Source organism: Streptopelia decaocto, assembly GCF_964273445.1.
Source record: "Streptopelia decaocto genome assembly, chromosome: 5".
NCBI lineage: Eukaryota > Metazoa > Chordata > Aves > Columbiformes > Columbidae > Streptopelia > Streptopelia decaocto.
Window position 1 is genome coordinate 7085351 of NC_138659.1, and position 26844 is coordinate 7112194.

Here is a 26844-nt window from a genome sequence, read left to right on the forward strand (position 1 = left end):
AGACTATATAGTATAATAATACTGTATAATATAGGGCTTTTCTTCTAAATTCACAGAAGCCAGATACCCCAAATGTTGTTGTGTGCTGTTGCAGACATTCTGTTCACACCGTATTTTAATATATTTATTAACGTTTCCCTGGATTTCACCCTAAGCTCTTGGATCTCTGTCCCGGAGCGCCAGTCCCGGAGCTGCCCCGCGGAGCCGGGCCGGAGGGGGTTAATCCACGCTCGCAGCCCATTGGCCGCCCGGAGGTGGCTCTCCTTCCGCCACTCCCATTGGAGGCGGTGGCCCGAAGGCGCTAGGAGTCGTCCAATGGAAAGGCGCGCCGCGTCCCCCTGGCGAGGGGCGGGCGGGCGGTGAGTGGAACGGGGCAGGTGGAGCGCCCGCCCATTGGCTGCGGGGCGGGGCCGGGAGCCGGGCGGCACCATGTTGGGGAGCTGGCGGGGGCTGGCGGCGGCGGCGGCGCCGGCCGGGGCCATGGAGCCGGGCAGCGGGCGGGGTGAGTGCGGCGCGGCGCGGCGCGGGGGACGGGCCGGTGAGGGCCGCGGGCTGCTCCGCGGGGTGGCGGAGGCCGCTCCTGCACCTGCCTGCGTGGCGGGGCGGTGGCACCTGAGGGGCGGGCACGCCCCTGCCGCCTCGCCCTGCCCGGGGCGCCGGCCTGAAGCCGGGATCGGGGGGACGGTGGTGAGGCACCCCGTCGCCTCCCTCCGGGGCCGGGTGGCCGGCGGGGGCCGGGCATCTGCCACATGGGTCGGGTCCCGGCTGAGGAGCCCCGCGGAGAGAGGGAGGAGCCGTTAGAACCGTTACGGCCGTTGGCCGGCGCGCGCAGGTGCGCAGCCGCTCGGCCGGGCCTTGCGGGAGCGGCGGCCGCGGCCTCCCGCCCAGCTGCCCCGCGGGAGGAGCCGGCGGGCCGGGCTGCGCCCCGCGGCGGGCCCCGGCCGGGCCTCTCCGCCCTGCTCTGCGCGGGTCCCCGCGGCGGGCGCTGAGCTCCGCACGGCTGGGTCCTCCGGCGCGTAGGGCGCGTTCGGTCTGGCCAGGTCAGCCTCGCTGGAAATGCCTCTGCGGTTTCCGTGTGGGGGGAGAGCAGGTCCCCGAAACACCTCCCCGTTTCATCCGTGGTCAGTTGAGGACTTCACAGACATCGCTGTGGCAGATGTGTGTGTTTATCTGCTCTCTTGCATTTCCTTCCTCTCCTGGATCCTTGCTTTGGGATGGGAGAACAGCCCCGCGCAGCTGGGAAGCCTTTCTAACCATGCACTGGGCTTGTGAATAGACTTGCTCCCAGGGCATCGATTGCAGCCCAGCTCAGGTCATCGTCCAGTTGGGAAAAATAAGATGTGTATTGTTTAGCAGAAATGCTGAGTCTAGTTGTCAAAGCCGTGGGTTTAACCATTTTTAAAGGACATCTGTGTTTAGCTCCTTTCTGGATGCAGATGTGTATAAGCATTGCAGCTGTTTTGGTTCATGCTGGCTGAGGCCCTAGTGCTACAATATACATATGTGCCTTAGGGTCTGAGCAAACAGAGAAAACTGTAAAACGTAGGTTGTAGTCTTGTAGTGAATTCAATATGAATAGATTCCACCTGGTGCTTATTATGGAATAGAGCATTAATACTGCAGTCTTATTTTAATTTGAAAATGATTCCATGCACCTCTTATGTCCTGAAGTCTGACCTACTTAGTTGCAGCAAGATTTGTCTCTATTTGCAATACAAAACCTCAGGAGGGTGAGGTGGATTTTGTTGTCTTGCACGTTAATGAAGTTGGCAGCTCAGTTCCGATACCAAAGTCTTTTGTTCTCTGGTTTGTTGTCTGCTACCTCTCTTCTTAAGAGTTAGGGAAATTGATTGGTGTTGTCTTATAGCAGAGATGGGCTTGTTGATATTGAATGTCAAGTGGGTGTAGAGACCCAGGTTGAGTTTTTGGTGCCTATCTTAGGTATGAATTGAATAAACGTAAGAGCATCAAGTTAAGAAGGAAAGCTACAGGATTTTCTTAACTGTTCTGGCTTCACTTCCAAGTTGGAAAAGTCTCCCTGAAACATTTCCAGCTCGCTTTGTTGACCACAGCGGTCAAGTAGAACCATCAGTAACTGGGATGGGGATGAGGGGAATTATATCCTTTGTAGTGAAACTGTGTTTTCTGACCAGGTCCCGATGCCCTCCACTTTTGTACCCTCAATTCCTGGCTGTGTCCCTTACCATTCCACTTTGCAATACTTTTAGTTCTTTCCTTCTTGTACAGCATTTCCAGCTCCTCTGTGTACCAGCTGTGTGCATGCTGGTTGCCCAGATGGCTGAGGCGAACAGACAACTGTTGAGCTGCTGCTGCAGCCTTTCCCCTTGTGCTCCCCAGCTGCCAATTTCCAATAAACGCATAAACTCTGTCTTCAAAACATCTACTGTTTTCTCAGATGTGTTTGAAATTAGCCAATGGATCCAAAAGCTTACTGCTGAAAAGCGTGATTATATAAACTTTGTTTCCATAGGAAACCCTGCTTGAAGGAAAGTTGTTCTGTGAGGAGAATTGAGGAAGCCTGGTTTCCTGGGCATTTGTTTGCCACATCCTACCATGGTAACTCCTGCCTGTCTCCTACAACCTCAGGCCTCTGGTAGCCTCCTTCCCCCCAGGACTGCACCCAGGTGCCACCTGTGTCCCCATCAGCCCCGTCTCCATGGGCGCTGCCAGCTGTGTCAGATGTCCCTGTGGCTGAGTGGCCAGCCAGCTGTGGGGAGAGGTTGACAGAGAAACTGAGTTGTCCTTGGCTTCTTGAGGCTCCTGTCCTCTGTCTGGCCAGTTGGTTTTGCAAAGCTTGCGGATGTATACACCTCTGACAAATTTGGCTGAAACGTGGGTGATGGATTCTAAAGGCAAGGTGGACAGACAGATGAATAGTTATTTTCTCTCAGAAGCGGTGTGAGAATCTATCAGGCTGTCACTGACTTTTACAGTCGAAGGCATACATAATGCAGTGGTTAAAATGCTTGTGGTCTTTTATATTTTATCTATACTCTGGCTTTCAACCAGGGATGCAGTTGTGCACGTGGACTGAGTTGAGCATAGAGTGTCTCAAAGATTTTGCCTATAGATCGCAGGGCTTTTGGCAGAAAGAGAGATGGAGAAATAGCAGGCAAGTAAATATGTATGAAGCCTTCTGCGCCAGACTGCCAAACTCGTACACAAACCAGCATACAGAGAGTGGAAGTGACAGCATGAGTCTGAAATATCTAAGCAAAGGTCTATGGGAGCCTGCCTGTGAAAACTGAAATAACAAGGCTTAGGCAGAGAGGGAAAGCATGAGCCTACCCAAGGAGTTGGCCAGAGAGGGGAGGATAGGAAGAAAGATCAATCTGGTGAGACTGATGAATGGTTTAGAAAGAGGAGAATGTCACTATTTTATACACTGTTTCATCAAGACATTTTCTAGGATATACTGGAGAACTTTTAAAAACCTTTTTATAGGAGATCCTAGAAGGCATAGTGTATTTGGGAAGAGAAAATGTGCATTTAGACAGGAATTAGAGCATACTTAACTGTGTTTCAGTTGGGCATCTGTTTGAGCTATGATTTTTTTGTGTACTTGTGTTGACAGACCAAACCTTTGCCTGCCCTCAGACCTGATTTGTTATTCAGAGCATAACAAAATCTTAGCAAATTGCATACAAGTATTTTTGAGATAATAGTTTTCTAGCTCTGTGATATAAAAATAAGATGATGATATGTGGCATAGTGTTGACCTTGTGACTAATAAAAACCTTTTTTCGGGATGTGCTGCTCTGCTAACTTTGAAGACTGCTTATGGTAGCTGTGATTTTGCTGCTTTGTGAACTAGGACTACAGTGTTATGCTGTTGGTATTTAATGCCAGTGGGCATGCTTTAGGTCAGGCATTTGTGTGCACAGTGACCCCTCTGTGATATTTAGAAGATGCTGTTATTTGAATATTGAGTTGGAAGACTCGTTACTTGCTGAGAATACAGACCTGGCTGTAATGAGAGACAAAATCGATCAGGAAATAACCTGAAGACATAGTGAAAAACAAGAAGCATTTCTGAAGCAAACTTGCCAGTCAACTACTCTATTAAAAAGCTAGTATGGTTATTTCTGACTGTTTTATTTTCCTCGTTGATCAGGGATATGATAAAAAGGCAGTAGGTTTTTCTCTGCTTCTATGACATAGAGATGGAGTTTGGGTGGTAAAGCAACAACTCTGTCTTCTGTTAAGTAATGGTAGTGGGAGATAATGCTAAGCAGAGGCTTAGGGAAGAAAAAACCAAAACACCCCCCCAAAAAAAAAACCAACCAAACCTTTTAGAGTTACTTGACCTTGGTAAGATATAAGCAACTGCAGGAGGGAACTTATGTTGTTCTGGGACTGTAGGTACTCGGGGATTATTCTGTCATTGTATTGTGTTAGTGCTGGTTGGAGGTTTAAAATGTGTTTGACTTCTGAAAACTTCATTTGTGTTTTTCCTTCTCTGATAGCTTCTGGTTCAAAGAGCATGTAGTATCATTTAGTGCATCCCATATTCCCACAACTTTTACACAGAAGTGGCTACTCTGTCTGTCTGCCCCTTTTTGTCAAACAAGAAAACCTTTGAAAATCCTCTCACCCATCCTAGTTTCTGGAACAATCTCCTTTTTGGGTATCCTCTGAGATGATTTCTGGGTCCTAGACCCTTTTGCCTTTTGTTCCAGAGTTGTGCTGACAGCTCACCCTATTTTTCCCTTTTTAAGATTTTGAGGATTTGTTACGATTCCATTTGTTTCTGTGACCACCTCTCTGATCTCTGTCCTCATTCCAGAACCAGCTTCACCTTCTTGAGCTTTCAAAATTCTATTTTCAAGTGACTTGTCCTTTTCTTCAAATTACTTTCTTGTAAAATTGTTTAAATATTTTCTTACAACACCTTGACGCTGTCACTCATGTCATCTTCAATTTAAAACCATAAAGTCTAAGTTCTCACTTTCCATGGTAAAATTATTCGTGAAGGGATTAATTTTTGCTGGCTTGTACAACCAGGAGCATAATGTTGGCACCTGAGGACTAATGTGCTGATTGCATAGCAACCTCAGGGATGGTTTGTTATTTGCTGGAGAAAAGCAGCTGATAATCGTTTCAGCAGATGTCATTAAAAAGTCAGAGCTGACTCACCTGCTTAAAGCTACAGAGAGCAGAATCAGGGAGTAATTGTATAACTTGAAGAGGAATGTTTGAGGATTGGATGTTCACTTAAGGGAATTACTGAAATGTCTTGTAGCAATTTTTTTTTTTTTTTTTTTGGTAAATTCTATCTACATTGTTGGAGGTTTTCAGGCAAAATTAGTTTTGAAGCTGTCACAAAAGATAAGTAAATGACTTCTAATTGCAGTGGTAGCTCTAGTTATATTCTCCTCTCTATCCCCCTAAAAGAATACTCCTAGAAATAATCAGCATTCCCAAAAATCAGTCTAGGAAAGCGTGTGCCCAGCTTGAGCTCTAAAGATATGAAACATTTCTGTCCAGTGCTTTAGTTGGAATTACAATGAAAGGGTGTGGTGATAGCCTGATCTGCATTGTTTGCTTTCTTAGGTTGAAGAATAATGTTATTATTTAGGGCTCTCTGAGTGACTCTTTCTGTATTTACAAGAACTGGGGCTCTCAGCTCAGGTGTATCTTTCTTATCTGTGCTTCTCACTCTGGTGCTTGCAGTGTGTAATATGCAGATTGACATGCTGTTTGGAGAAATGCCTGCTGTGTGAACAGAACTGAGAGGAACAATAATTAGTTTTAATTTCCATATAAACATGTAACTTGTTTTATGTCACTATTAGCACAAGCACTTATTTTCCAATAGATTAAATTGAGTATTACATAATTGACAGGGGACCATAGTGCTAGTTTGAAGCATCCCTGAGACTTGGTAGCTGCCTTTCACTCTACGTTCCACCCTTCATGGGGTTTTCATGTTGCTGTTAACATTTGACCACCAGTTCACATTTCAGTTTTAATTCACTGTCATTAGGAGACTTTCACTTTCATTCTTGCCTTTCTGCACACAGGTTTTATAGGAAGTATTCAACAAGCAAAATGCGTGACTGGGGAAGGGCTAAGCTGAACTGAGCTGTAATCTGTGGCAGGACAATGATGGCAAAAAAAAAATCAGCTGGTAACCTGGGCTCAAAGCCGTGCTTCTGCGTGGTCAGAGCGTGTCGGCTGTAAGTTGAGCGGGGCCCAGCTTGGTGGCTGTGCCGAAAAAAGTGATTTTGAAAATGGGAATTTCTGACAGTTTGTTACGGAATTTCCTCGTCCCTCTCGGTGGGTCTTTATGACTGTTCCTAAGTGGTTTGGCTGCTTATCCTTTGTTGGGCTGGCCTGGGCCATAGGTTTACCTGCACGTATAGTGCAGGTGCTGCTGCCAGGAGAAACACTTGTTCTTGGCCTCATGGTGTGCCCTCCTTAGATGTTTATATAACTACGTTGGAAGCCAGATATGGTGAAGGAGGACTGAAGCTAAAAATGAATAAATGAACATGTTCAAGCTTTAGCATTGCTCAGATCTTTCATGGAGTGCAGTGCATGAAGGTGGGAGATACATGGAGGGCAGGACCATTCTTTAGGTGACAGTGCTGACATAATTTGGGGTACCCCACTGTAGATCGGTGGGCTTCATAGGCACTTGATGGGCCATCTCTCACTGTTGGAGCTGCTGGGCCCCCTCCCTTGTCTCTCTGATGTGCACTAGTTGTGGTGTTTTGTAGGAAGATGATAAACTGTGCATTGGCTCAAGAACTAACAGCAGAAGGTAGTTTACACACAAACCAAAGAAGGTGGTTTATGTTTGGGTGGGTTGGCAACACTGAACGTTGAACCACCTTGCAGCTGCATTCTGTGAACGCTGACACTGCTACGTGGGAAGGTGGGAGGTAGGGTGGGTCTGCTGTAGACCTGATGTAAATTTATTTAAGGTTATTTGTGGGCTTGCACTTGCTTTTATACTAGTGCTCTTATACTGTGCCAAACCTGATTCTGCACTGATGGCCTGCTCAAAGGGTGCACCATACTGTCGTCTGCTCTTTGCCATGGCCTTAATCTTCAATGGAGGCCACATGGATGCTGAAGATGGCTGTGATCAGTGTTTGGCTCATAAACCATGATCTGGCTGTCCTTGGGTTGCTGCTGGTAAATTAACTTAGCCCGTGCAGCCTGTTTTTCCAGTGACATGATTAATAATGACTGGCTTATACGCTTATTGTTAAATCGCATGAGAAGGCTTTTGTGGATTAGTCCTGCCACTGCTCAGGGTGCCATTTGTGGTTTTTGTGGTTACCGTTGCTTGTGCAGAGAAATCTTTGGGTCCGAGGGTTCCTCAGAGATGTGTCTTAGTATCCATTTCCAGTTGGTTTTTGACTATGTTCAACTAGTATTATGAAGATAATTTCTGTCCTCATAACTGAAACAAAGTTGATTAACTGAGTCTTTTGTGGTCCTTATATGCTAACACTGTACTGGCAAAAGCTTGTTGAGGGGTAAGACATGTCTTGCAGAGCCCATTGTGAATACAGAAACACCGATGTGGCAGTAAGTGTGTTGTAAGAGATGTTTCTGAGAAGAGGCAGTATTGGTGTTTGGGGTTTTTTTTTCCTTGGTAATTTGGTGTTGAGATTACAGATAATTTGCATATTTTTTGTGGTTATTGGTTTTACAGTTGACTGCAGAAGATAAAGATAGGTAGTAAACCGCAAGGAAGTGAAGATGTCCCTTTTTTTTTTGTAGAATGGAAAAAATATGCATAAATTGTAGTGGCAGCAAATGAGAGGCAATAAACAAATTAAGTCTATTCTGTCCTTATGTCTCACACCTCCAGGAAACTAAGCTGTGCAGCTTTTCTCACCAGTTGTCAGATGTCAGAAAATCTACCCGGGAGCTTTCTCTTGAGGGACAGATCTTCAGAAAACCAGAGGTTATGGGTTTTCTTAGTAATGGCAAAGTTTTTGTGAAATTGGAGATCAGCTTAAAAGGCAATTCTCTGCAAAGTCTTGCCCACGGTAGTTGCTGTAATTATGATTTCAGCTGTGTAGGAATGCTATCAGGCGATTTCCCATTTTGTGGAGATCGCTGAAAGGCGACAAGCGGACAGCAAACCCCATGTGTTTTAACAGAAATGTTTGGGCTTTAGGATACAAGTGTACGTAAACGCAGACTTACATTCCAAGAATAAACTTGATTTTGAGTTTGTTGGGATCTGCAGGAGTGTAAATTTCTGGTTTGTTCATTTTTAGGGGTACCAGAAGATGCTTCAGTGGTGATACCTCTTTCACAATGCAAGTTATGAATGAAATGAATTCACTAATATCCCCTTCCTCACCCTGATCTCCGATAGACTTCCTGTAGCGCTTGGAAGAAAGGGTCAGGGGAGAAGGGTTGAAGGTCACCATGAAGCTAAAGCAGCGAGTTGTGCTGTTGGCCATCCTCCTTGTCATCTTCATTTTCACAAAAGTTTTCCTGATTGACAACCTGGACACCTCAGCTGCCAACCGGGAGGACCAGCGCGCCTTTCACCGGATGATGGCGAGCCTCCATGTCGAGCTGGACCCCCGCCTCGACCACACGTTGCAGTCCCCTTGGGAGATTGCAGCCCAATGGGTGGTACCCCGGGAGGTGTATCCCGAGGAGACGCCCGAGCTCGGGGCTGTTATGCACGCCATGACAACCAAGAAAATAATAAAAGCTGATGTGGGATACAAAGGGACCCAACTGAAAGCTTTGCTAATACTTGAAGGAGGACAGAAGGTTGTCTTCAAACCCAAGAGGTAAATATTTCCTTCAGTGATTGAATGAATAACTGCTTTATGTTTTGTTTTGGTTTTTTTTAATCTCCACGTTGCTGCATTGATGCTTAAATTACAAATTTACACATAAATGGAAAGGCCATTCTAATATTTGCGAGACAGACAGCACGGAGCCTTGCTGGTCCTCTAGCAACACTAGGTTGCTGTGCCAACTGTCTCTCAGGCTGTATAGCTTTGATGCTCGAAACAGCCTGTCTTCAGGTTAAAAGAATAATCACTGTGTTCAGTCCTGAGGGAATGTTGTTAAACCTGAAGTTTTCTGAGCAGTACCTTCCCCTGATTGTGGAAATGCAGGTTGTGGCAGTGTAGAGACAAGTCTTGCCTACCGTTTCTGAGTTAGGGTCATGTCAAACTGCCACAAGAGAATGCTGTTCAAGAACAGGGAGTGAAAGTTGGCAGTGGTCTTAAAAGTAGATCTGAGTGTCTGGCATGAAGACTCTCAAAATCACTTGGTAGGTGAGAGTGAAAGCCCCTGAGTTGCCTGTGTACTAATAGTGGGTACTGGAGGAGGAATGTAAGAATGGGCAGGTAGTGATACTTCCTTGGCATGGCCTCTGTTTACGGTGATCCACAGGGAAATTTGCCACGATTGAACATTTATGAAGAGTCTGTGCATGTCTGTGAAGGTTCTTGAACTGTTTGCCTTTGGGGAAAAAGAGAAGAAAGAAAAATGTAAGGAAGAAAGGCAGGTGTGTTTTATGGGACTGCACTGCAAATCTAAGGTGTTGTCATCACAGAATGAGTACATCTCCAAAGGATATTGGATTGAGCAAGCGTGAAATTTTTCTGTCGTGTTAATGAATGATTAGAGAATGAGAATAAAATCTGCCCTCCACTTCTTGAATTCACAGTCCTGTTTCTGTGTGGTCAGTTAACTGGTCTGGCTGGAGCTTCACTGTGGGGCTGGGCTGTGTTTAAATGGCGTGAACCTTTCACACAGAAGTCTTGGTGATATGATAGGCAGCTCATCCAATAAATGCCGTAACAAAACATGGCATTTCTGTAGTGCTTTTTTGTATAAGTGAGTCCTATAAAGCATTTCACTGAGCATTAAATTACATTCCCATAATGGAATGTCTGTGCAGGCGGACACAGTCACTATGCTCCATCAAGGACATGCAGCTGGGAATGTTTATGGGAGTGCTAGACAGTATGGCCTTAGCCATACTGGTAGAGCCGTGTTCTGTTTGTGACTGCTAAATAGATAGGCTTGTAGGTAGAGTCTTGTTCTGTCATTGCAAGGTAGTCTCTTTAACCAGCTTTTGTCCTGAAACATGTTAAGTTACTACTAAAAACCGTTTTGAGAAGACTTACTGGTTAGGGAAGAATGAATTCTCTCGATTTGCCACCATTGCTCTAGACAAGACTAGATGCCTGCTGGGCATGGAAGCAAGAATTTGTTCTGTTTCACCAATAAGTTTTAGCTCTGCAGCTTTAAAAATGAGACCATGTTTTCAAAAGCCCGCTCTAAAAACATAAAAAGACCTGACATTGGGGACATGTTTGAGGGTTAGCCGTCTCATTTCAAAAATAGTTGAAATCCAGCCTAAGTTACTAATGATTAATAGTTTCTCCCACCATGTGCCAGTGGTATGTGTGAAGTAAGATGCTTGTTTGGTGTAAGTTCCAATTTGGAAGGAATTGTCCAATCCTCCCAAAAACTCCATGCCATCCTGTGCTGGTTGATTCACTTTTGAGCTGCCTTGCAGAGAAACTGAAGCGTTTGCTCAGATTGATAAAATGGACTGTTGTGTTGCCCAAGAGATCTTCCCTGGGCAGGATTAAAGCACCGCAGCTTCTCTTACACTGTTGCTGCTACTACTTGAGTGCCAAGTCTGTTAGAAACAATCCAGTTTACACAATTTGATACATAGGTGGAAATGAAAAAATAGGCAATCTAATTTGGCCTTACTTTGTTTGAAAAGGTATTGCATTTCACCCATTTGCACGGCATTGATTGTGGAATTTTATGCTCATCTGAAGCACGCTTCTTAGCAGTAGCTAGACCTGATTCAAATGTCATGAATCTCAGAAATTTGTTTGCCTTGACTATTTAAATAACATCTATTTTAAAAGCAGAAAAAAAAAAGGAAAAAGCCCATCACTTCACCAAAATATGCCATTGTTGTTGTAATGAGTGTCTGATTTCCATTTCTTACTGTTCATTATGTCTTTTTTCCGACAGAATAAAGGGTCTTTTCATATCCAATATTGTCCTCAGGTTCACGCTTGCTGATCTTCTAGCTACTAAAGATTGCATTTGGCATTTCTTCCACAATATCAGATTGTATTTTCATGTTAATCTACAATCCATTCTAATCCCAAAATCATTTGTGGAGTTTTTCTTTCCAGTATAAATAGTCCCCTGTTCTGTAGCTGGGTCTGTGTTCTTTGTTCTTGGATGAGGCTTGGCATACGGTTGAATTAAAACTCATTAGTCTGAATGAGCACCGCTTCCCAAGCTCTTGAGACCACTGCATGTCACTGACCTTTCCTCCTTATTTACTACTTCAGCAGGCTGTACACTATTTAGTCTCATTAATATTTTTTTTCCTCTCCTATTGCCAATCACTTTGAAAGTGACCCAGGGTCTGTTTCACATGGCAGTGTTATTGCATTTGTTACTCTGAATAGCAAAATTGATGGAAATCCTGTATTAATCACTTCGTCTTATTTCATTTACAGATACGCCAGGGATTATGTAGTGGAAGGAGAACCATACGCTGGCTATGACAGACACAATGCAGAAGTGGCGGCGTTTCACTTGGATAGGTACGGAACTATTGGGTTACCTGGTTTTATTGTCTCTGGTAAGTGCTTTGTCAGAGTTGGGGAAATAGGAGTTCCTTGAAGAATACATCTCAGACGTGAGCTACTTCTAACCTGCCAACATACCACATTGAAACCAAAAATGAAAATCAGCTTTTTTGTGAAACTTCATTTCAGAGATCTATGCAAGATTCTAACATTTAAGATTTTTGTTGAGAATTTGAAAAGGAGAATGAGCAGTGAAACCACTGATGCTTCATATTGTATGGAAGAAAGAGCTTAGCCAAATCATGTGGAAGCATCTGAAATGCTGAATTTATGTGATAAATTAATGTCTAGTACACTAAAAGGTCCAGTGTCTAGACTAACAATGTAGACTAAATGTGAATCAGTGCATCCTAGAGGAAAAAACAGCTATTCTTAAATTAATTGTATTCAGGGGTACCCAGGTGGTTTTGTGGACCTGAGCTGGAGCTGCAATTACTAGAAGAAAAAGTTACAGGACATACAAAGAATGGGTCAGAAAATACCAAACACTGAATGTCAGTAGTTATAAAATACAAGCTAGAGGTGCATTTTCATCTAGAAGAAATGAGCGCAGTCTTGGTCTCCTTATTGTAAGAGGACTATGTTGGCACTTTGGAGAAGATTTCCAAAGATAATTCAAGATGTGAAAGGTTCTTACATGAAGAGACTTAAAATCTTGGGAAATGGAACAAGGAGGCACAAATATAATAAAGAGCAGAATGGTTGAACTTAAAGTGAGGTTTCTCACTACATAAATAAGAGGCTTATCACTGTGACTGAAATCATAGACGGTAAAGTTATGTTTGTTAGTCATAGTTCATCTTTGGAACTTTGTATGGAAATCAGTAATTCTAGGAAAGTTTTGTGATAATTAGTTGTGTAATACACATTACTACTGTTGCAGTCTTGAAGTGGTGGGCTAAAATCAGGGTATGTTAAGATCAAAAAAGTTATGTAGCCAGACATCTGTTGTCCATTTGTGCTTTCAAGAAAAATATAGGCTTCAGTTTCCCTAAAAAAGCAGCTATCACACATTGTAAAGCAAGAATTCAAAGCCTCTTTCCAGTCTCCAAACCCCTCTTTCTTAGCTCTTCCTTGCTGCTTGGTTGTGTTGTGCTTATTTCTCGGGCCTTTCTCCTCTCTTTGCAGGTACGCATCTCTATATTCTTCAAGAATACCTAGCAGGAGGTACCTGCCCACATAACATTAGCACATACCTTTGTTTAGAATGGTGTCAGTTACATATTTTGTCTGAGGATGCCCTTGTTTCAAGAAGGATCTTGTATGTTTACCACTAACGGCGGGGCTGTGTTATCCCGGATACTGGACTTTCAGCTGTGGGTCTGAAAATACAGGATCGGGTTTTCTAGATCGAAGCTCTGTGCTTATTTACTTAGAACACCTGCATTTGCTCAAGCTGTACATAACTCTCTGTATCAGCTATGACTTTTGTCTTTATGCATACAATATTTGCTCAGGCAGACATTTGGCGTTGGCCTTTTTAGAGGTATTTATACTTATGGAAGGGACTTCCTCATTGAATAGCTAAAAAGAATACTTTACAGCTGTTGAAATAACTCTCCTAGTATTTCTGTAAAATGTAGATTGTCCCTTTTTGGGAAGGAACAGTCTGTTTTCAGTCTCTTTTTCTGAGATGCAAAGACTACCAAAAGGGTATAAAAAGTAGATTAAGAGAGTTGGGGTAGTTTGTACACCTCCTTGAAGCGCTTTTAAAATTCCATTACAAATACCCGAGTCATTTGTGGTCACAGAGCAAAGGCTGTGGCAGACGTGGGAGTGGAACCTGGATCTTGTGACTGCAAGTTTTATGATTATTTTTCTCACCTCTTCTTTTCCAGACACTTCTCAGTTATTCAGTTTTGTTACACCATTCTCTCTTCCGTTCTCCCTCCTCATGCCAAACAAAATAACTCTAGATTGTTTACTTTCAAATATAATTGAAATGGGCTTAAACCTAACATTTTAATAGATAGTAATTCCCACAGATTATAAATGATGTTTCCAGGTGACCAGCCCAAAGACCACATGGTTACTGCTTTAACTTGCGCATAAGACAGATGATGGGTATTTCTGGTATGAGGTCTGAGTTCTGAGAGCTGGAGCATGATGCATCCTGTGTTGCTCTGCTGCAAATGCTCTAATAAAGGAATGTCACTGATGGCCTATAAAGCAAATTTAGCATCCAGACACTTAGGAAAAAGGAGTTTCCTTACTTTGCCTTGGAGAACAGAAGAGGTTGCTGCAGGGTTCCAACTTTATTCTTTGCTTTCAGCCATCTCAATTTCAGACAATGGCACAGAGACTGTGGGTTTGTTTTAATTTAGTAATGCTGCCCACGTTGCAAATTGTCATGTCATGTTTTTTTTCACCCCAAATTAGAATTCTGGGTTTCCGACGAGCTCCACTGGTGGTTGGCAGGTTTGTGAATCTACGGACAGAGATCAAACCAGTAGCCACAGAGCAGCTCCTGGGTACCTTCATGACTGTGGGTAAGTGGATTCCGTGGGTTGTGCAGCCCAGTAAAGAAAGAACATGTTTAATGAGAAAAAGAGCCATGGGAATCTGACAGTTATAGAACAGTTAACTATGATACAGGAAACTAGTAAGTCTCTTTCTGTGCCAAGAGGGATCATAACTTGTATAACCCCATTTGGTGGGGGAGGCAAACTTGATTTCCTCCAAGTTGTTTTTCCTCTGTAGCTTCTCTGTGTTCCCTCATGCTGCTGTTATAGATGGGATTTTTTTTCGACTAAGAATGTTTTCTCTGCTGTCAGAGGTGGTAAGAAAAGTCTATGATTAGACCTGAAAGGAAAAAATTGGAATTGTATTTAACGCAAACACAGTGGTGATTTGGGATAATTTATAGAGCTGTTGTGTCAGTTGGTATTAGATGTTGTTTGTGCTATATCAGACTCTGCTGAGCATTCATAATTAAATGTGTCAGAACTTCTGTATGTTGTTTACAGTAATAATGCTGTGAAGGACACTTAATGGGAATTATTAATGTGAACTCCTACCAAGTGGTCATTAAGCACCAAGAAATGAATTATGCTGCAGCCTGAACTCCTTCAGGCTTTCATAAAATATCCAATTATTACTCTTCTTTTTTTTTTTTTTCAAATAAGACTCTAGAGGTGATTGTTCATTACAGCTGATAAATATGTGTGCCTGTGTGTGTTTCTATTACAAGCACTGCTGGTAGTCTCACCTACTAAGTTTGCCTAACACTTTCAGTTATAGGGTTTAACTTTCAGATGAGAGTAGCGCTTCCTTGCCAAACTCTTTTTGCATTCACATTGGGTGTCTGCCTCAGGCAGACTTGACTTTTTCTAATTTCAGCCAAGATAACTAATCAGTTTTCTAGCAGAAGTGCTGACTTCAAAAGTGCAGCTCCAGAAGTTTTCATTGCTGTTCTGCAGAGCATGAACCGAAGAAATAGGTGGATAGGGAGAAGGTTGTGATTCCTTGTCAACCCAAATTTGACCAAGTTTCTGAGATTTTGAAGGAAAGATAATTCATGCATACTCAGTGCAGATTTGCTAGAGCTGCAGCTAGAATCTCAAAGAATTCTGTCTCTTGCTGAACCTGCTGCAGGCCATGGATAGGAAGAGAGACTTGCAGGGTTTTCATAAAAATAAGAGAACTAGTCTGCTGCAAGCTCTGTGTTGTAAGTGATCATCTCTGCGATGTTCTCAGGTTGTCTGATTTGCGGAGTGGGAGCACAAGAGCTGGATCTGGATGGAGGACAGCAAAGGAGTGCTGGCTGTTCAAGGAATTATGAGCTGGGGAGGATGTTGGTTGTAGAGCCAAAGAAGAAAGGACAGGGAATAAGTGGAATCACAAGTGAGACATAGTTGAAGAGTATTTTGGTAGAATATCTGTGAATACAGAGCTGGAATTGACTTGGCAAGAGTCAAGTGAAGGCAGGTTAGAAGAGTGAAACAGAAGAGGTTAAGCTAAAAATGTTAATCTAGGCTACGTAGTTTACTGTATGCTAAAGGCTGCGTAGGCCTTAATAGACTACAGACTGCAGGGTTTCATTGTTCTGTCCTGTCAGAAGACACAGATGAAACTTCTGACATTTGCGTTCCTGGGTCACACGGCAGCTCGTTTGTGTTTCTTCCGCTGAGTCAGCTCAAGTGATTGAGCCGTGTGGCGGATCTCGGGTCTCCAAACCCATCTGAGTTCTGCTTAGTCTTTTTTCGCTCATCTCTTTTTCATCAGCTTTTTCAAAAAAGTGAGAAACCTGCCACCTTAAGGGTGAAGTTTAAAAAACAAGGAGGGCTAAGGTTGCAAAGTCAAGGTCCTAAGTACTAGGAAGAGATCACAAAAACTTGTTGATAGTGCAGTGTTGTATTAACTCTCAGTGTGATAAAACCATGAGAAAATACAATTGCTTTCTCCTTTGAATATTGGTCTTCAGTGTTGCTTTGAATGAATAGGTGTCTGTTTAATCTCTTGAGCCTCTCCTTCTCACAAGTGGGAAGCATCAGGTCAAGTGCAGTGAAATCCTATTGCAGGGAAGGTTCTGCTGCAACAATATGCCACTAAATTTCAGTTGGCATCCCTTGGATTATGTTCTGTTCTTTTGATACCTTTTGGGGTTTTTTTTAGGTAATAACACTTGCTTCTATGGGAAGTGCTACTATTGTCGGGAAACAGAACCAGCTTGTGCAGATGGGGACATCATGGAGGGGTCAGTGACCCTGTGGCTACCAGATGTCTGGCCTCTTCAGAAACATCGGCACCCGTGGGGCAGGACATACCGTGAAGGCAAACTTGCCAGGTATGAGAACATGATAGGCTTATTCTTTATACATGATAACTGGTTCAGCTTACATAGGTAGGCACCGACAAGTTCTTATTTGCTTTGAATACTATCAGTATTTGGTGACCATGCTCAGCATCTAAAGGATGTTGGCAGAGAAGGAAAAACATGGGAGACAGCAGTTTGGTACAGTAGATGGAACATGTCCAACTGTTTGGGTTGGAGATGTTTTTGCCATGACTAGAGCAGATGGTTTTGAACTTCATAAATTTTTCCAAGTCTGTGTCCTGGACAAGTGGTTTGAAAGATATTTTTTTAGTCCTCGATCTAAAATATCCAGTGATGTGATTGTTCTCAGAAAGAATCTCATCCAAAGGCTTCATTGAATTGTTTTAGCATATTAAAAATACAGTTTGATTTTTTGAGCAGCAGATGTTGTCTCCTTTTCAACAGGTCAAAATCAGCTGTAAATTGCAGTAATGAATTGACTGAATTTCTTGGAGGTGTTTCTTTTTTGAGAGACTGTTTTTCATCATAAACTGCCTGGTTATACAGGAGCTTACCCTGATACCTATGCTGATGTGATATTTGCTATATTTTAAACTTACCTTTTCCTTGTTCAGGTGGGATTGCATGGTTCTGTTGTCTTGCACCTTGTCACATTGCGCTTTTCACTTTGAGAGGATCAGGAGAATAAAACATTCTAGATGTCGTGCTCTCCTTTTTCTCTGTCTGGTAATTATGGAAAAATAACTCTGTAGGAATTTCTTTCCTGATCTAGCTGCTTCTACTCTGTCCTGAGTTGACCCTTGAATATAATTTCTATAGTCACATTAGTGTACATAATTTTTAATGGACATGTAATAGGTAAAATCCCTGACCTTCAAAGTCCTATGCTAATATAATATGAATGATCAGAAATAAATGCTGGAGAAGGTTCTATCTTGAAAGAGTAAATGAAAAATGAGAAGAGACTGCATAATATAGCTGAAAAAATGTTCAAGGAGATTAAATACTAATCTATAGTAAAAATAAGAGAAAGAGAAACAGTTGAGGGAGAGAGAGGGGTGTAGCATAAAAGAAATGTATCCAGTACAAAGAGGAGTACATTACGAGACAGGAATGTGTGTGACATGTTAACAAAAACATCGAGAAGATAAAATTTTGGCCACTCCGATTTGGGTAACTGGAAGAAAGATGGGATATTGGGAGCTCAGGCTTTCAGAGCTCTAGAAGATGAAGTGGGGTATGTGGCAGTTCTCATAGTTAAATTCTGATCTCCCTGCTTTTCTGACTGCGATTTTGAGCATGTCAGTGAGTTTCTCCAGCTTGTTCCCTCCATTTCTGTTCACAGATGGTTTCAGGCATTTCCAACTTAACTGCTGTTTTGTGAAGGATTGTTTCAGTCCTTACATGGAAGATTTTGTACATATACTTGTTATTTAGGTTGACAGATGGACAGCATACACACCAAAGATTTGGCTGCTTTGGTGGTGGTGTTGAATAGCTTTGAAAACTAAAGAAGAAAATGAGAAAATTTTAAATCCTAGCTTTGGAGAATTGAGACGTGACATCCATGTTACAAGACCACAAGTACGTGCCTAGGTTATCTGTAGAAGGGAAGGAAAGAAAAAAGGAAGCTTGAAATCTTGCCATTGGTGAAGAAGGTGAGAGGATCTGAAAGGACAGTGGGGAGGAAAGAGACAGCTGAGTGATGGAGAATGAACACACGAGGCCCTTCTTCTTGGAACAGAGGAGGTCATAAGTAACCATGACGAGGTTATTTGTATTAGAAAGAACAAATTAAGATGATCACTGGAAAGCAAGACTGATATAGGAGCAGATTGAGGCAATAGAAACAGCTACAGTACTTGAAGTCCTTAGTTAGGAGATTTAAGAGAAGCAAGTCGTGATGGCAGTCGTGCTGTGCGGCAGCCTGACCACCGCTGAATTCTGAGCAAACTCTGGCCTTGTTTTCTGTAGGAAGATGATGTGTAACCTTGCACTGAAACTATAGCTTGCTCCACACACTAGGGTGTTAATATAGGATTTACTTTTTTAATAAAACACTTTTGTCCAGCTCTTCTTTTATATAGCCTTTCCTGCTGAACTCACCTTCTCTTTATGCACTTGTGAGTATAGGGGCAATTATAAACACCGTTGGTGTGCTGTGATGGAGTGTTCCTTGAAGATTTGATTTGTTTTCTCTCAACGGCCCACAGGTGGGAGTATGATGAAAGCTATTGTGATGCTGTGAAGAAGACTTCACCCTACGACTCGGGCCCGCGTCTCCTTGATATCATTGACACCGCCATCTTCGACTATTTGATTGGAAATGCTGACCGGCATCACTATGAGAGCTTCCAGGATGATGAAGGAGCCAGTATGCTTATCCTCTTGGATAATGCCAAAAGGTAAGAGAAGTCCTGGTGGCCAGGCAGTGCTGAGCACAAGGACACACATTTATCTGCTCTGTATCTCACTGTTTTCTCCCACTATTTTGTTCATTAATACCTTTTGTGCTAAAATTTCAAATCTTTCCTACTTATCAGAAATTACTCACCAAATATTGGGGTCCTTCAAAGGCTGTGATGCTTATTCTGTACTCTAAATACTATGGCTGCTTTGGGCAAAGTCTTACCCAAACTACAGAAACGCCCAGATTAGCACAGTATGGCCTTTTTTCCCCAAGCAGCTTCCGAAGTTTGCTTGTTTCACTCCTCCTATTCACAGAAAAGCCCCTCCCTTTTATAATTGAATTAATAGAAGGTTAAAATCTTATGATTTATTATTTAACAGCGAGTATTACTGAGTGCCATAGTAAAAGTAGATGTTTTCAAAACATATCTGAATAATTTGGCATTCCTTGCCTTCTGGATCAGTCTGCTCTGGGTTTAAAAGGTTTAAAATGGAGATAGAACTGATACTGAGAGCAAAATATTATGATGTCATGAGTGTAGATATTAACTGTTATAGAAACAAAAATGAAGCATTTGGTAACTGAGAGGAACTGATGAGAAGTCCTTCTTGAGGACAGACTTTACTATTAAGCATATGTGGTTAAAATTTGAGTTGTTCTGTCTTTGCTATAGATTTTATGTGTCAGCTGGCATAGCTTAAGTTTAAATCATTACAATTTGCTTAATTTTTCTTAAAAACATGATTTAGTCCAGAGGCTCCTGAGTAGTTTTTATTCAGATGGGCACTGCCATCTGCAGCAGCACTGAGTTTCCCCTTCTGCAGATGCACCAACATCTGCTGGTTGGCTCTGGCAGGTCCTGCGCCAGGCTCTGCTCTGCAGGGCTTCATGTACCACTTGTACCAAGTGTACATAGCGTTTGAGACTTCTGATCTGGACAGATTTTTGGAAAGCTCGGAGTTACCGTTTCTTTCCCTAATTGCCTTTCGTATAGTAGATTCCTTCCTTACTTTGTTTCTAATTCGTCTGGAGTGGCAGAGTGTTTTGTCTTTATGCACTAGCCTGTTCAGTAACATGCCTTCAGTTATGTCAGCAGGATGCATTTCACCTTGGGATTGCTTTAATTATTGCTGCTTTCAGGCTGCTTTAGGTGATTTTGGCAAAAAATGTCTTTCTGTAATGCTCTGGCAATGTGCTAGGAGGAAGTTAATGTATTAGTCACTGGAAATTAATATGGTAGTTCAAGGTCATGTCAGACCTTTCATTATTGTACATGTGTATAACATTATGAAAAACATTTCCGGTGGGGCTTTGTAGGCCCAGGATTAAATTGTTTTCTTCAGAGTTTAAGTAATGTTCTTTCAGCTCCTTTGAGATAAGTGATAGGGGGACAGTTTTTCCATAGAATCATAGAATATCTCAACTTGGAAGGGACCTGTAAGGATCATTGAGTCCAAATCCCTGCTCCTCTCCGGAGTACCTAAAACTAAATCATACGACTAAGAGCCTCATCCAGAGCATTATCCAGATGCTCCTTGGTGCTGTGACCACTTCCCTAGGGAGCTTATTCCAGTTCTAAAGCTACTAATAACAGAATTATTTGAGCAGACTAATACCAGACTCCTAGATTAAGTTATCTTTATTGAAGGGAAAGTTCTTTGTTGAAAACAGTGTTATGAAGGGGGTGAAACTAAAATGGAAAAAAGCTCGTGTTTAGGTGAAACCTGAAATACTATGAAATCCTTTTGGCAGGCTTACCTTAGAAAGTGTGATCATGAAATGATGCAGTTGATCAGCTTGTTTGTTGAACTGTTGGTCTAAGCCTGGCCATCTAAACCAACACGTGGCTGCTATTTCCTTCATCCCCTGTCCAGCGGTGTCAGACAGGCAAAGCTTCTGCTCTCGGTGTCCAGAATACCAATGACTCCTTTCCTTTGCTTTGCAAGATGAGCTCAATTTCTAAACTCCTCTGAATTTTGTTTCTAAGGTGGCTTGGTCTGATAAAGAACTAGGTATGCTAGTGTTGCTTCCGTTTACCTGGTACATTAGCTGATGCTGTTGAGAGTGATATCTGTAACTGGTCATGCCCTGATTATATTTTAATTTAAATTATTTGAGCTGTTGGAGCATGAAATTGCCTAGTATTGATTTTTTTGAATTCTTTACAAATCTGTTCATGTTGAGAACAACATTAGGAGTTCAACTGGTTCACTTAGTTTTAATTTTGCTTTTCAGCTTTGGAAACCCTGCCCTGGATGAAAGAAGCATCTTGGCTCCTCTTTATCAGTGCTGCATGTAAGTGAAATGCAGGGATGCTGTTCATTTCATTTATGTAAATGCTGTCCCTAGGGTTGCAATATAATTAAGTTTGAAGCCTTCTGGCAACCTGAAAACGTTCACTTGGGTACATAATGCTTTACTTTTTTGAGGTACTACCTTTGATGCATTTTCTCTGCTCAAGAAGCTGAGAAATACATTTATATTAAGGTAGTAAATCAGACGGTAGACTGTAGGAAGTAGTCTCGCCTCCAGGTCACTGGTTCAAATCTATCCTTAGTCAGTATGACAGGTACTTTGCATCTGCAGCTGCTTCATCCAGCTCCTGCCGAACAAAAGTTCACATCACAGTTTGAGCTCTCTCTGACAGAAGCTAAGGACTCGACGTGTCTGGCAACTTAACTACCTTCATTTCCCAGTGTTCTTTCTAAACAAGGCTGCAGCACTGCTCGGGGTCCTCCTTTCAAAGTGAAGTTTTGAGGTTTCTTGCAGGATTTTTTTTACGCTTTGGCCTTGTGAATTGTTTGTTCATTTCATTTTTAGAGGCTGTGACTTATTGATTTTTGTTTTCTGTCACCTCTCTCTCACCAGGCTATCACTGCTTCTCATTAATAGATGAAAGTATCAGAAAGAAAAATACTGGTATATCCATTTACTGTCTGTTGCTTCAAGATAACATTAACTCCTTTAAGCCTTCCAAATGAAACATTTAGTTGAGAGTTCCCTGAGCCTGTCTTGGAGGGTTCTGTCTCCCAAATTGCTCAGGGCCCATGAAGCCTGGGTGCTCTGCAGAAAGCCTGAGCTCTCAGCCCCTGCTTATGCTAAGGCTTTATGCGCGCTGCATGCTGCAGTACACCTGGCCTGCCTTCTGCAAGGTTCTTCAATTAAAGTAAATGATTTTCAAATTCTTTAGTTGTCCTACATTAATTTTAAATACCTTTTTCACTTCCTGCTTTATGAGGGTCTTTTGAAGTCTTTCTCATCTGGATTCTCCCAAATACAACTAGGACAGAAGCTGATCTATATAAGAGACACTGCAGTTTTCTGCTTTTCAGATATCCTTTCTTTCTGATACCAACCAAATGCCATTTAAGAATTCATATGCATAGTTGTTTTAACTATAGATTTGTTACAACGCTTACTCACACTGCTGTTTTCTTTAGAGGCCATGAAAAGCTGAGAGTTTAGACTGGTGATGCTAAAACACACACATTTGAGGGAGAATCCCAAGAGACTTCACAGAACAAGACAGTTTAGATGAGCTGATGTGAACAAGTTCAGTGGCCAATGAAGCAGAAGGATCACTGCTGAGTTCACCTTCTGTGGAAATTCAGTTGACTGACTTTGGTCCTTTGTGATTAGTTGTTGGTCAGTGATGCTCTTCCTGAGGTGACATGAGTTTTGTTTTTGAATTAACAGCTGCACTGTTAATTTTCTTTCCTTTTCAAACTGTATCTGGGAGGCCTCAGGACTGAAGAACTTCCTTGCTAGCAATTGAACATAGTAACACAAGAATTACATCACATTAGATTCTTCTTCACATTCAGTCTTCTAGTTTCACTTACATATTGCATGTAATGCAGTTATACCTGGACCCTTCCATCTCAAAAATTGCTTTTTTAGTAAGACTCTGTTCTATTTAGACAAAATCATGATATAACAGGCTTCCTTGAGAGGTTGGCTTTGATATTACTGATGGAACTTGAGCTGGACAGGGCCACAATGACATGTTTGTTTCTTTCTTTTTCAGCATCCGGGTTTCTACCTGGAACAGACTCAATTATCTGAAGAACGGAGTACTGAAGTCTGCCTTAAAAACTGCTATGTCGCATGACCCCATCTCACCGGTGCTTTCTGACCCTCATCTGGATGCCCTAGACCAGCGGCTTCTCAGCATTCTGGCTACAGTGAAGCAGTGCACAGACCAGTTTGGGCCAGATATTGTGCTGGTGGAAGACAGGATGACACTGTCTCATTTGTAATTGTAGTGGAACACAGATGAAACTCCTTTTTCTAAAAAACAAACAAGAAAGCGATAGGAAAACAGCACAATCAGTTGGGAAAGGCTGTGGCCAAGGTGAACTGAAATAACCAGGAGAGCTTCTGAGCCAGAGAAACAGAGGTGACACTGGCTTTTACCTTCGGCTGACAGCGGTGAGAGGTGGGAAATTGGAGCCTTGGATGGCTCAGTACCCGTAAGGGCATCTTGGCCATTGTGGTGTGTCCATTGCCGGCAGTGGATGTTGCACTGGATAAAAATGGCTCTTGATGTTGGTGGAAGTGTGTGAAATACAGACACTAGTTTGTGGACTCAATCTAGAGGAGATGAACAGTATGATCCTCTCCCCTTCTCTTCCCCACATACACTTTTGCGAGTTTTTGTCTGATTCAGGGTTGTATATAATCAGCTGTGAGCTGGTTAGGCATTTTACTGCTTCTTTAGAGAATGAGGAAGTGGTGAATAAAATAATTATTAGACCGAAGAGTTGTGCCATCCCCCCGGGGGTGGGATGTTCTTCTGAATGCCATTGGGGTGGGAGAGGGGACCTCTGCTGCTCAATTGTCTTTTCCTCGATAAAAGACTAGGAATGGGCTTTGCCTTGTGTTAATGCTTCAGTGTTTTTGCTGAAGTCCTATCAAAGATTTATCCACAGGGTTGGAGATTTAAGGGAGGACAGGGTGGTTATACAGCACTTGGTAATTAAGAGGTTAAGGTAAGTTTCCATGTGTCCTGTCATTGTTTTCCATTTATAAGGAATATGGCAAGGTCTGAGTAAATATCCTTGCAGTCCTGTGTCCATATTAACCAAATTTTCATTGTATTGTAGCTGAGGAGGAGGATAGAATCTGTCCTTGGAAGCAGGTTCTGTTTAGTGAGGACGTGCTGCTTACTCTGTGTCCTATTTGATATGGGGAGTCGGGGCACGTTGTGCTGGCAAAGGAGAGGTGTATTGCTGGACTTCCTCAGTAACCACCAGCTGTGGGCAAGGCCACGAAGAGTGGAGAAAAACCTGAACTGTGCTCGCTCTTCTTCAGCATCTCATACAGAGGGAGCTTCCTGCTACTTGATGTTGTAATCACAGCTCAGTGCTGCTGCTTTGTGGACACCAGCTGTTTTTCAGTCGCACCATCTACCTGGTCTGGCTTGTGGCTGAGCTGAGAAGCTGTGAGCACTTGCAGTTACATTTTCTGCCTTCCCCAGCTGCTTCCTGCAACCCTCTCTGGGATGTTCTGACTGGGCTGGTCATCCTGGGCTCCTCACTCCTAATGGTTTTGCTCTAGAGAAAGGAGAGTTGGTCTGAGTTGGCTTTTCAGGGTAGACTTGTAGCACTTGTCTTGTGTTAGTCCTGTCATCCTTCAGCACCGCATCAGCCTGTACTGTGGATGAGCTTGTGGCCATAAAACTTGTCATGCTTGCTGAGTCTGTGTCTCCAGAAGGGAAGCAGCTTCATCGTTATGTTTCCAAATTTAGCAGCTTTGCATCTATTTTCAGTTCAGACAGTATGGTCCTTAGAAGTAAGGAAAGAGTTCACTTCCCAAAGTGATTATGTATTATTGGACTTGTGAGCAAGGGCAGCCAAATGACGGTTTAAGACCTTTTCCCTGTCTGTCAAAATTTCCCTAGCTCTACGGTCGTGTGCTGGGCAGATCAAGAGCTGTTTCCTGTTCTTGCACCTGCGGCCGTACCTGATCAAAGAGGTGTTAGTGGAAGAGTTTATTTTTAATATTAAGTTTTATTTTGCTGAAATCTTTGTTGTTTTTCATTGCCTGAGTGCAGTACCTTGATAGTAGAGTGCAACTGTTCACCTGAAATTGAATTTTACGTTCTTCTAGATCTCTTCTGGACTTGGCCACATCACAGACCCATCCCACAGTTAGGATGGGATGTGAAGTTACTCATTGGTGTTACCAGTCAGGTCTGTACCGCACAGCCTGCTTTTAGGACACTGGTGTTGAGCTAGTGCCTGATTATCACTGTACTTGATGAAGTAAGATGTGTTTAGAAGCCATGGTCCCTTTGGTGAGTTGAAACCACTGTCGCAGAGGTGCCTTGTGGGTTCTCTAAGGGATTGCGCTGCTCCCTCCCCGGCTGGGCTGGCCGGTTGCTTGGCTGGCTCACATTTTGGTGGTTGAGCGAGACAGCGTTGGCAAGTACTGCAGACAACAGTTAGGTGGTTAGTGAATGCTTTTATTCTGAAGCAGAACAGATCCATACTGAGGCATTTCGGCATGAACTGTTTCCCAGGGAACTGAAGATGATTTACACGAAGGGGAGACAGTGATGCACATGGTAGTGGCTTATAGCATTTTTAAAAGCACGTTCTTTGAGCTTAATCATAAGCACTTAATATTTTGGGAAGGATCTACCAAAATTTGAAGTTCTGATTTCTGTATGATCATTCTTGATCATTTACATTTGATTTATTAAGGGATTCCAGAAAACCCTCTTTCTATCTTTATGAAATCAAATTAGTTTTCAGGGCTTATGTATTGCTTGTTTATGGGGCTCTGAGCTGAAGCTTTTGCCACCACATGGAACTTGGGGGATCAGTTTTCCCCAGTATGAATGTCAAAGACATAAAGCACTGTATTAGTTTACTTGTAAACAATGGGCATGAAGTCCGGCATCATCAGTAGGAGGAAGCAAGAAACAATTGCTTTTTCCTTTTTTCTGTTGTTCATGTGGATGCTTCTGGTCACTGTAAACACCACAAGAGCTTGGTGTTCTGCAGCAGGAAAGAAGAATAAATTCCTCTCTTACCCAAAAAATCAGGAATATCTGATTTGGCCTCATGACAATCTCTGGCTTTTTGGCAATGATCATTGTCTTGCTTAAATACAAAACCCTGAGTAGTTTTAGAATCAGTTGTAACTATTGCAAAGGGAATCAGAAGCAGCACCCGCATGCAAACAGGATCTGCTTGAATCTCTGAAAACCAGCGTCATTTGTGAGGCAGGTGCTGTGCTCTGTTGATGAGGTTTTCTTGACACCTTCTAATTCTTGTTCGCTGTGCACACTGTCACTTGCTGGCTCCAGATGTTACAAAATGGTTGTGTTGTGGATATTAGTAATATCAGAGCGCTTGAAGCGCAGAAATCCAGAACTAATTAAAGAGAGAGCTTCATCACCCATCTGCTATTTATCTCCTCCTTCCTAAGTCAGCCATCGGGCTGGAGGAGGCTCTGAAGTTGGCTCCTCTTCCAGCAGCTGATGAACTGGAGTATGTCTTGCCAAACAAACTTCAACTGAAAAATACTAATTTATTAAGAAGCTAATTTATTTACTGTGGCAGCTGGAGCAAGATGCTTGAAGCAGAAACCCCTCGTGGAGCTGTGAGGATTGCCTCTGGGAGCAGCTGCACAAACGGAGGTTGCTAATAAGAAAACAGAACACAGTCGTGACTTTCTACTTGTATCCCCCAGGATCAGATTCCGCATAAAGCAACGTTGTGTGAATAAAGATTTTAATAAAGCAACATTGATAGATTGTTTAAGTCTCTCTCTTTCTCTACCCTGTCTCTCTTATTCTAACATGGTGAGCTGAATGTTTAAAGTGTTTTTCTTCTGACATATCATGGTTATTCCTTCACTAATCGTTATCAATTACATTTATTCCAGTCATGTATTTCCAAGAATGGAGTCAAATGTGCAGGTTGCTTGCAAGAGCATTGTTGGTAAGGAAAGATGTGTTTAAGAAGTGTCCCAAAGTGAGACAAAAGTTGAATACA

General features: G+C 42.7%; 1 protein-coding gene across 2 annotated transcripts; it reads left to right on the forward strand.

Moving 5' to 3' along the window:
* The first annotated feature begins 401 nt into the window (after positions 1–401).
* Positions 402–26603, forward strand: FAM20B (FAM20B glycosaminoglycan xylosylkinase). 2 transcript variants are annotated; one of them, XM_082053751.1, is made up of 8 exons: positions 402–502; positions 8265–8795; positions 11520–11606; positions 14031–14140; positions 16266–16437; positions 18642–18833; positions 21074–21133; positions 22866–26603. In XM_082053751.1, the coding sequence occupies exons 2-8, from the start codon at positions 8419–8421 to the stop codon at positions 23095–23097; spliced, it is 1230 nt and encodes a 409-aa protein (XP_081909877.1). In that variant the 5' UTR covers positions 402–502; positions 8265–8418; the 3' UTR covers positions 23098–26603. The 2 variants fall into 2 exon arrangements, with proteins under 2 accessions (XP_081909877.1, XP_081909878.1); XM_082053752.1 differs by lacking the exon at positions 402–502 and adding an exon at positions 2561–2577.
* The last annotated feature ends 241 nt before the right edge of the window (positions 26604–26844 follow it).

What these genes read in the sequence shown, in the direction of transcription:
- FAM20B (XM_082053751.1), top strand. Translation starts at nt 8,419, where the DNA reads ATGAAGCTAAAGCAGCGAGTTGTGCTGTTGGCCATCCTCCTTGTCATC. An exon ending in GGGTACCTTCATGACTGTGG is followed by an intron (nt 14,141 to 16,265) that starts GTAAGTGGATTC and finishes GGTTTTTTTTAG; the next exon opens with GTAATAACACTTGCTTCTAT. An exon ending in CGTGAAGGCAAACTTGCCAG is followed by an intron (nt 16,438 to 18,641) that starts GTATGAGAACAT and finishes AACGGCCCACAG; the next exon opens with GTGGGAGTATGATGAAAGCT.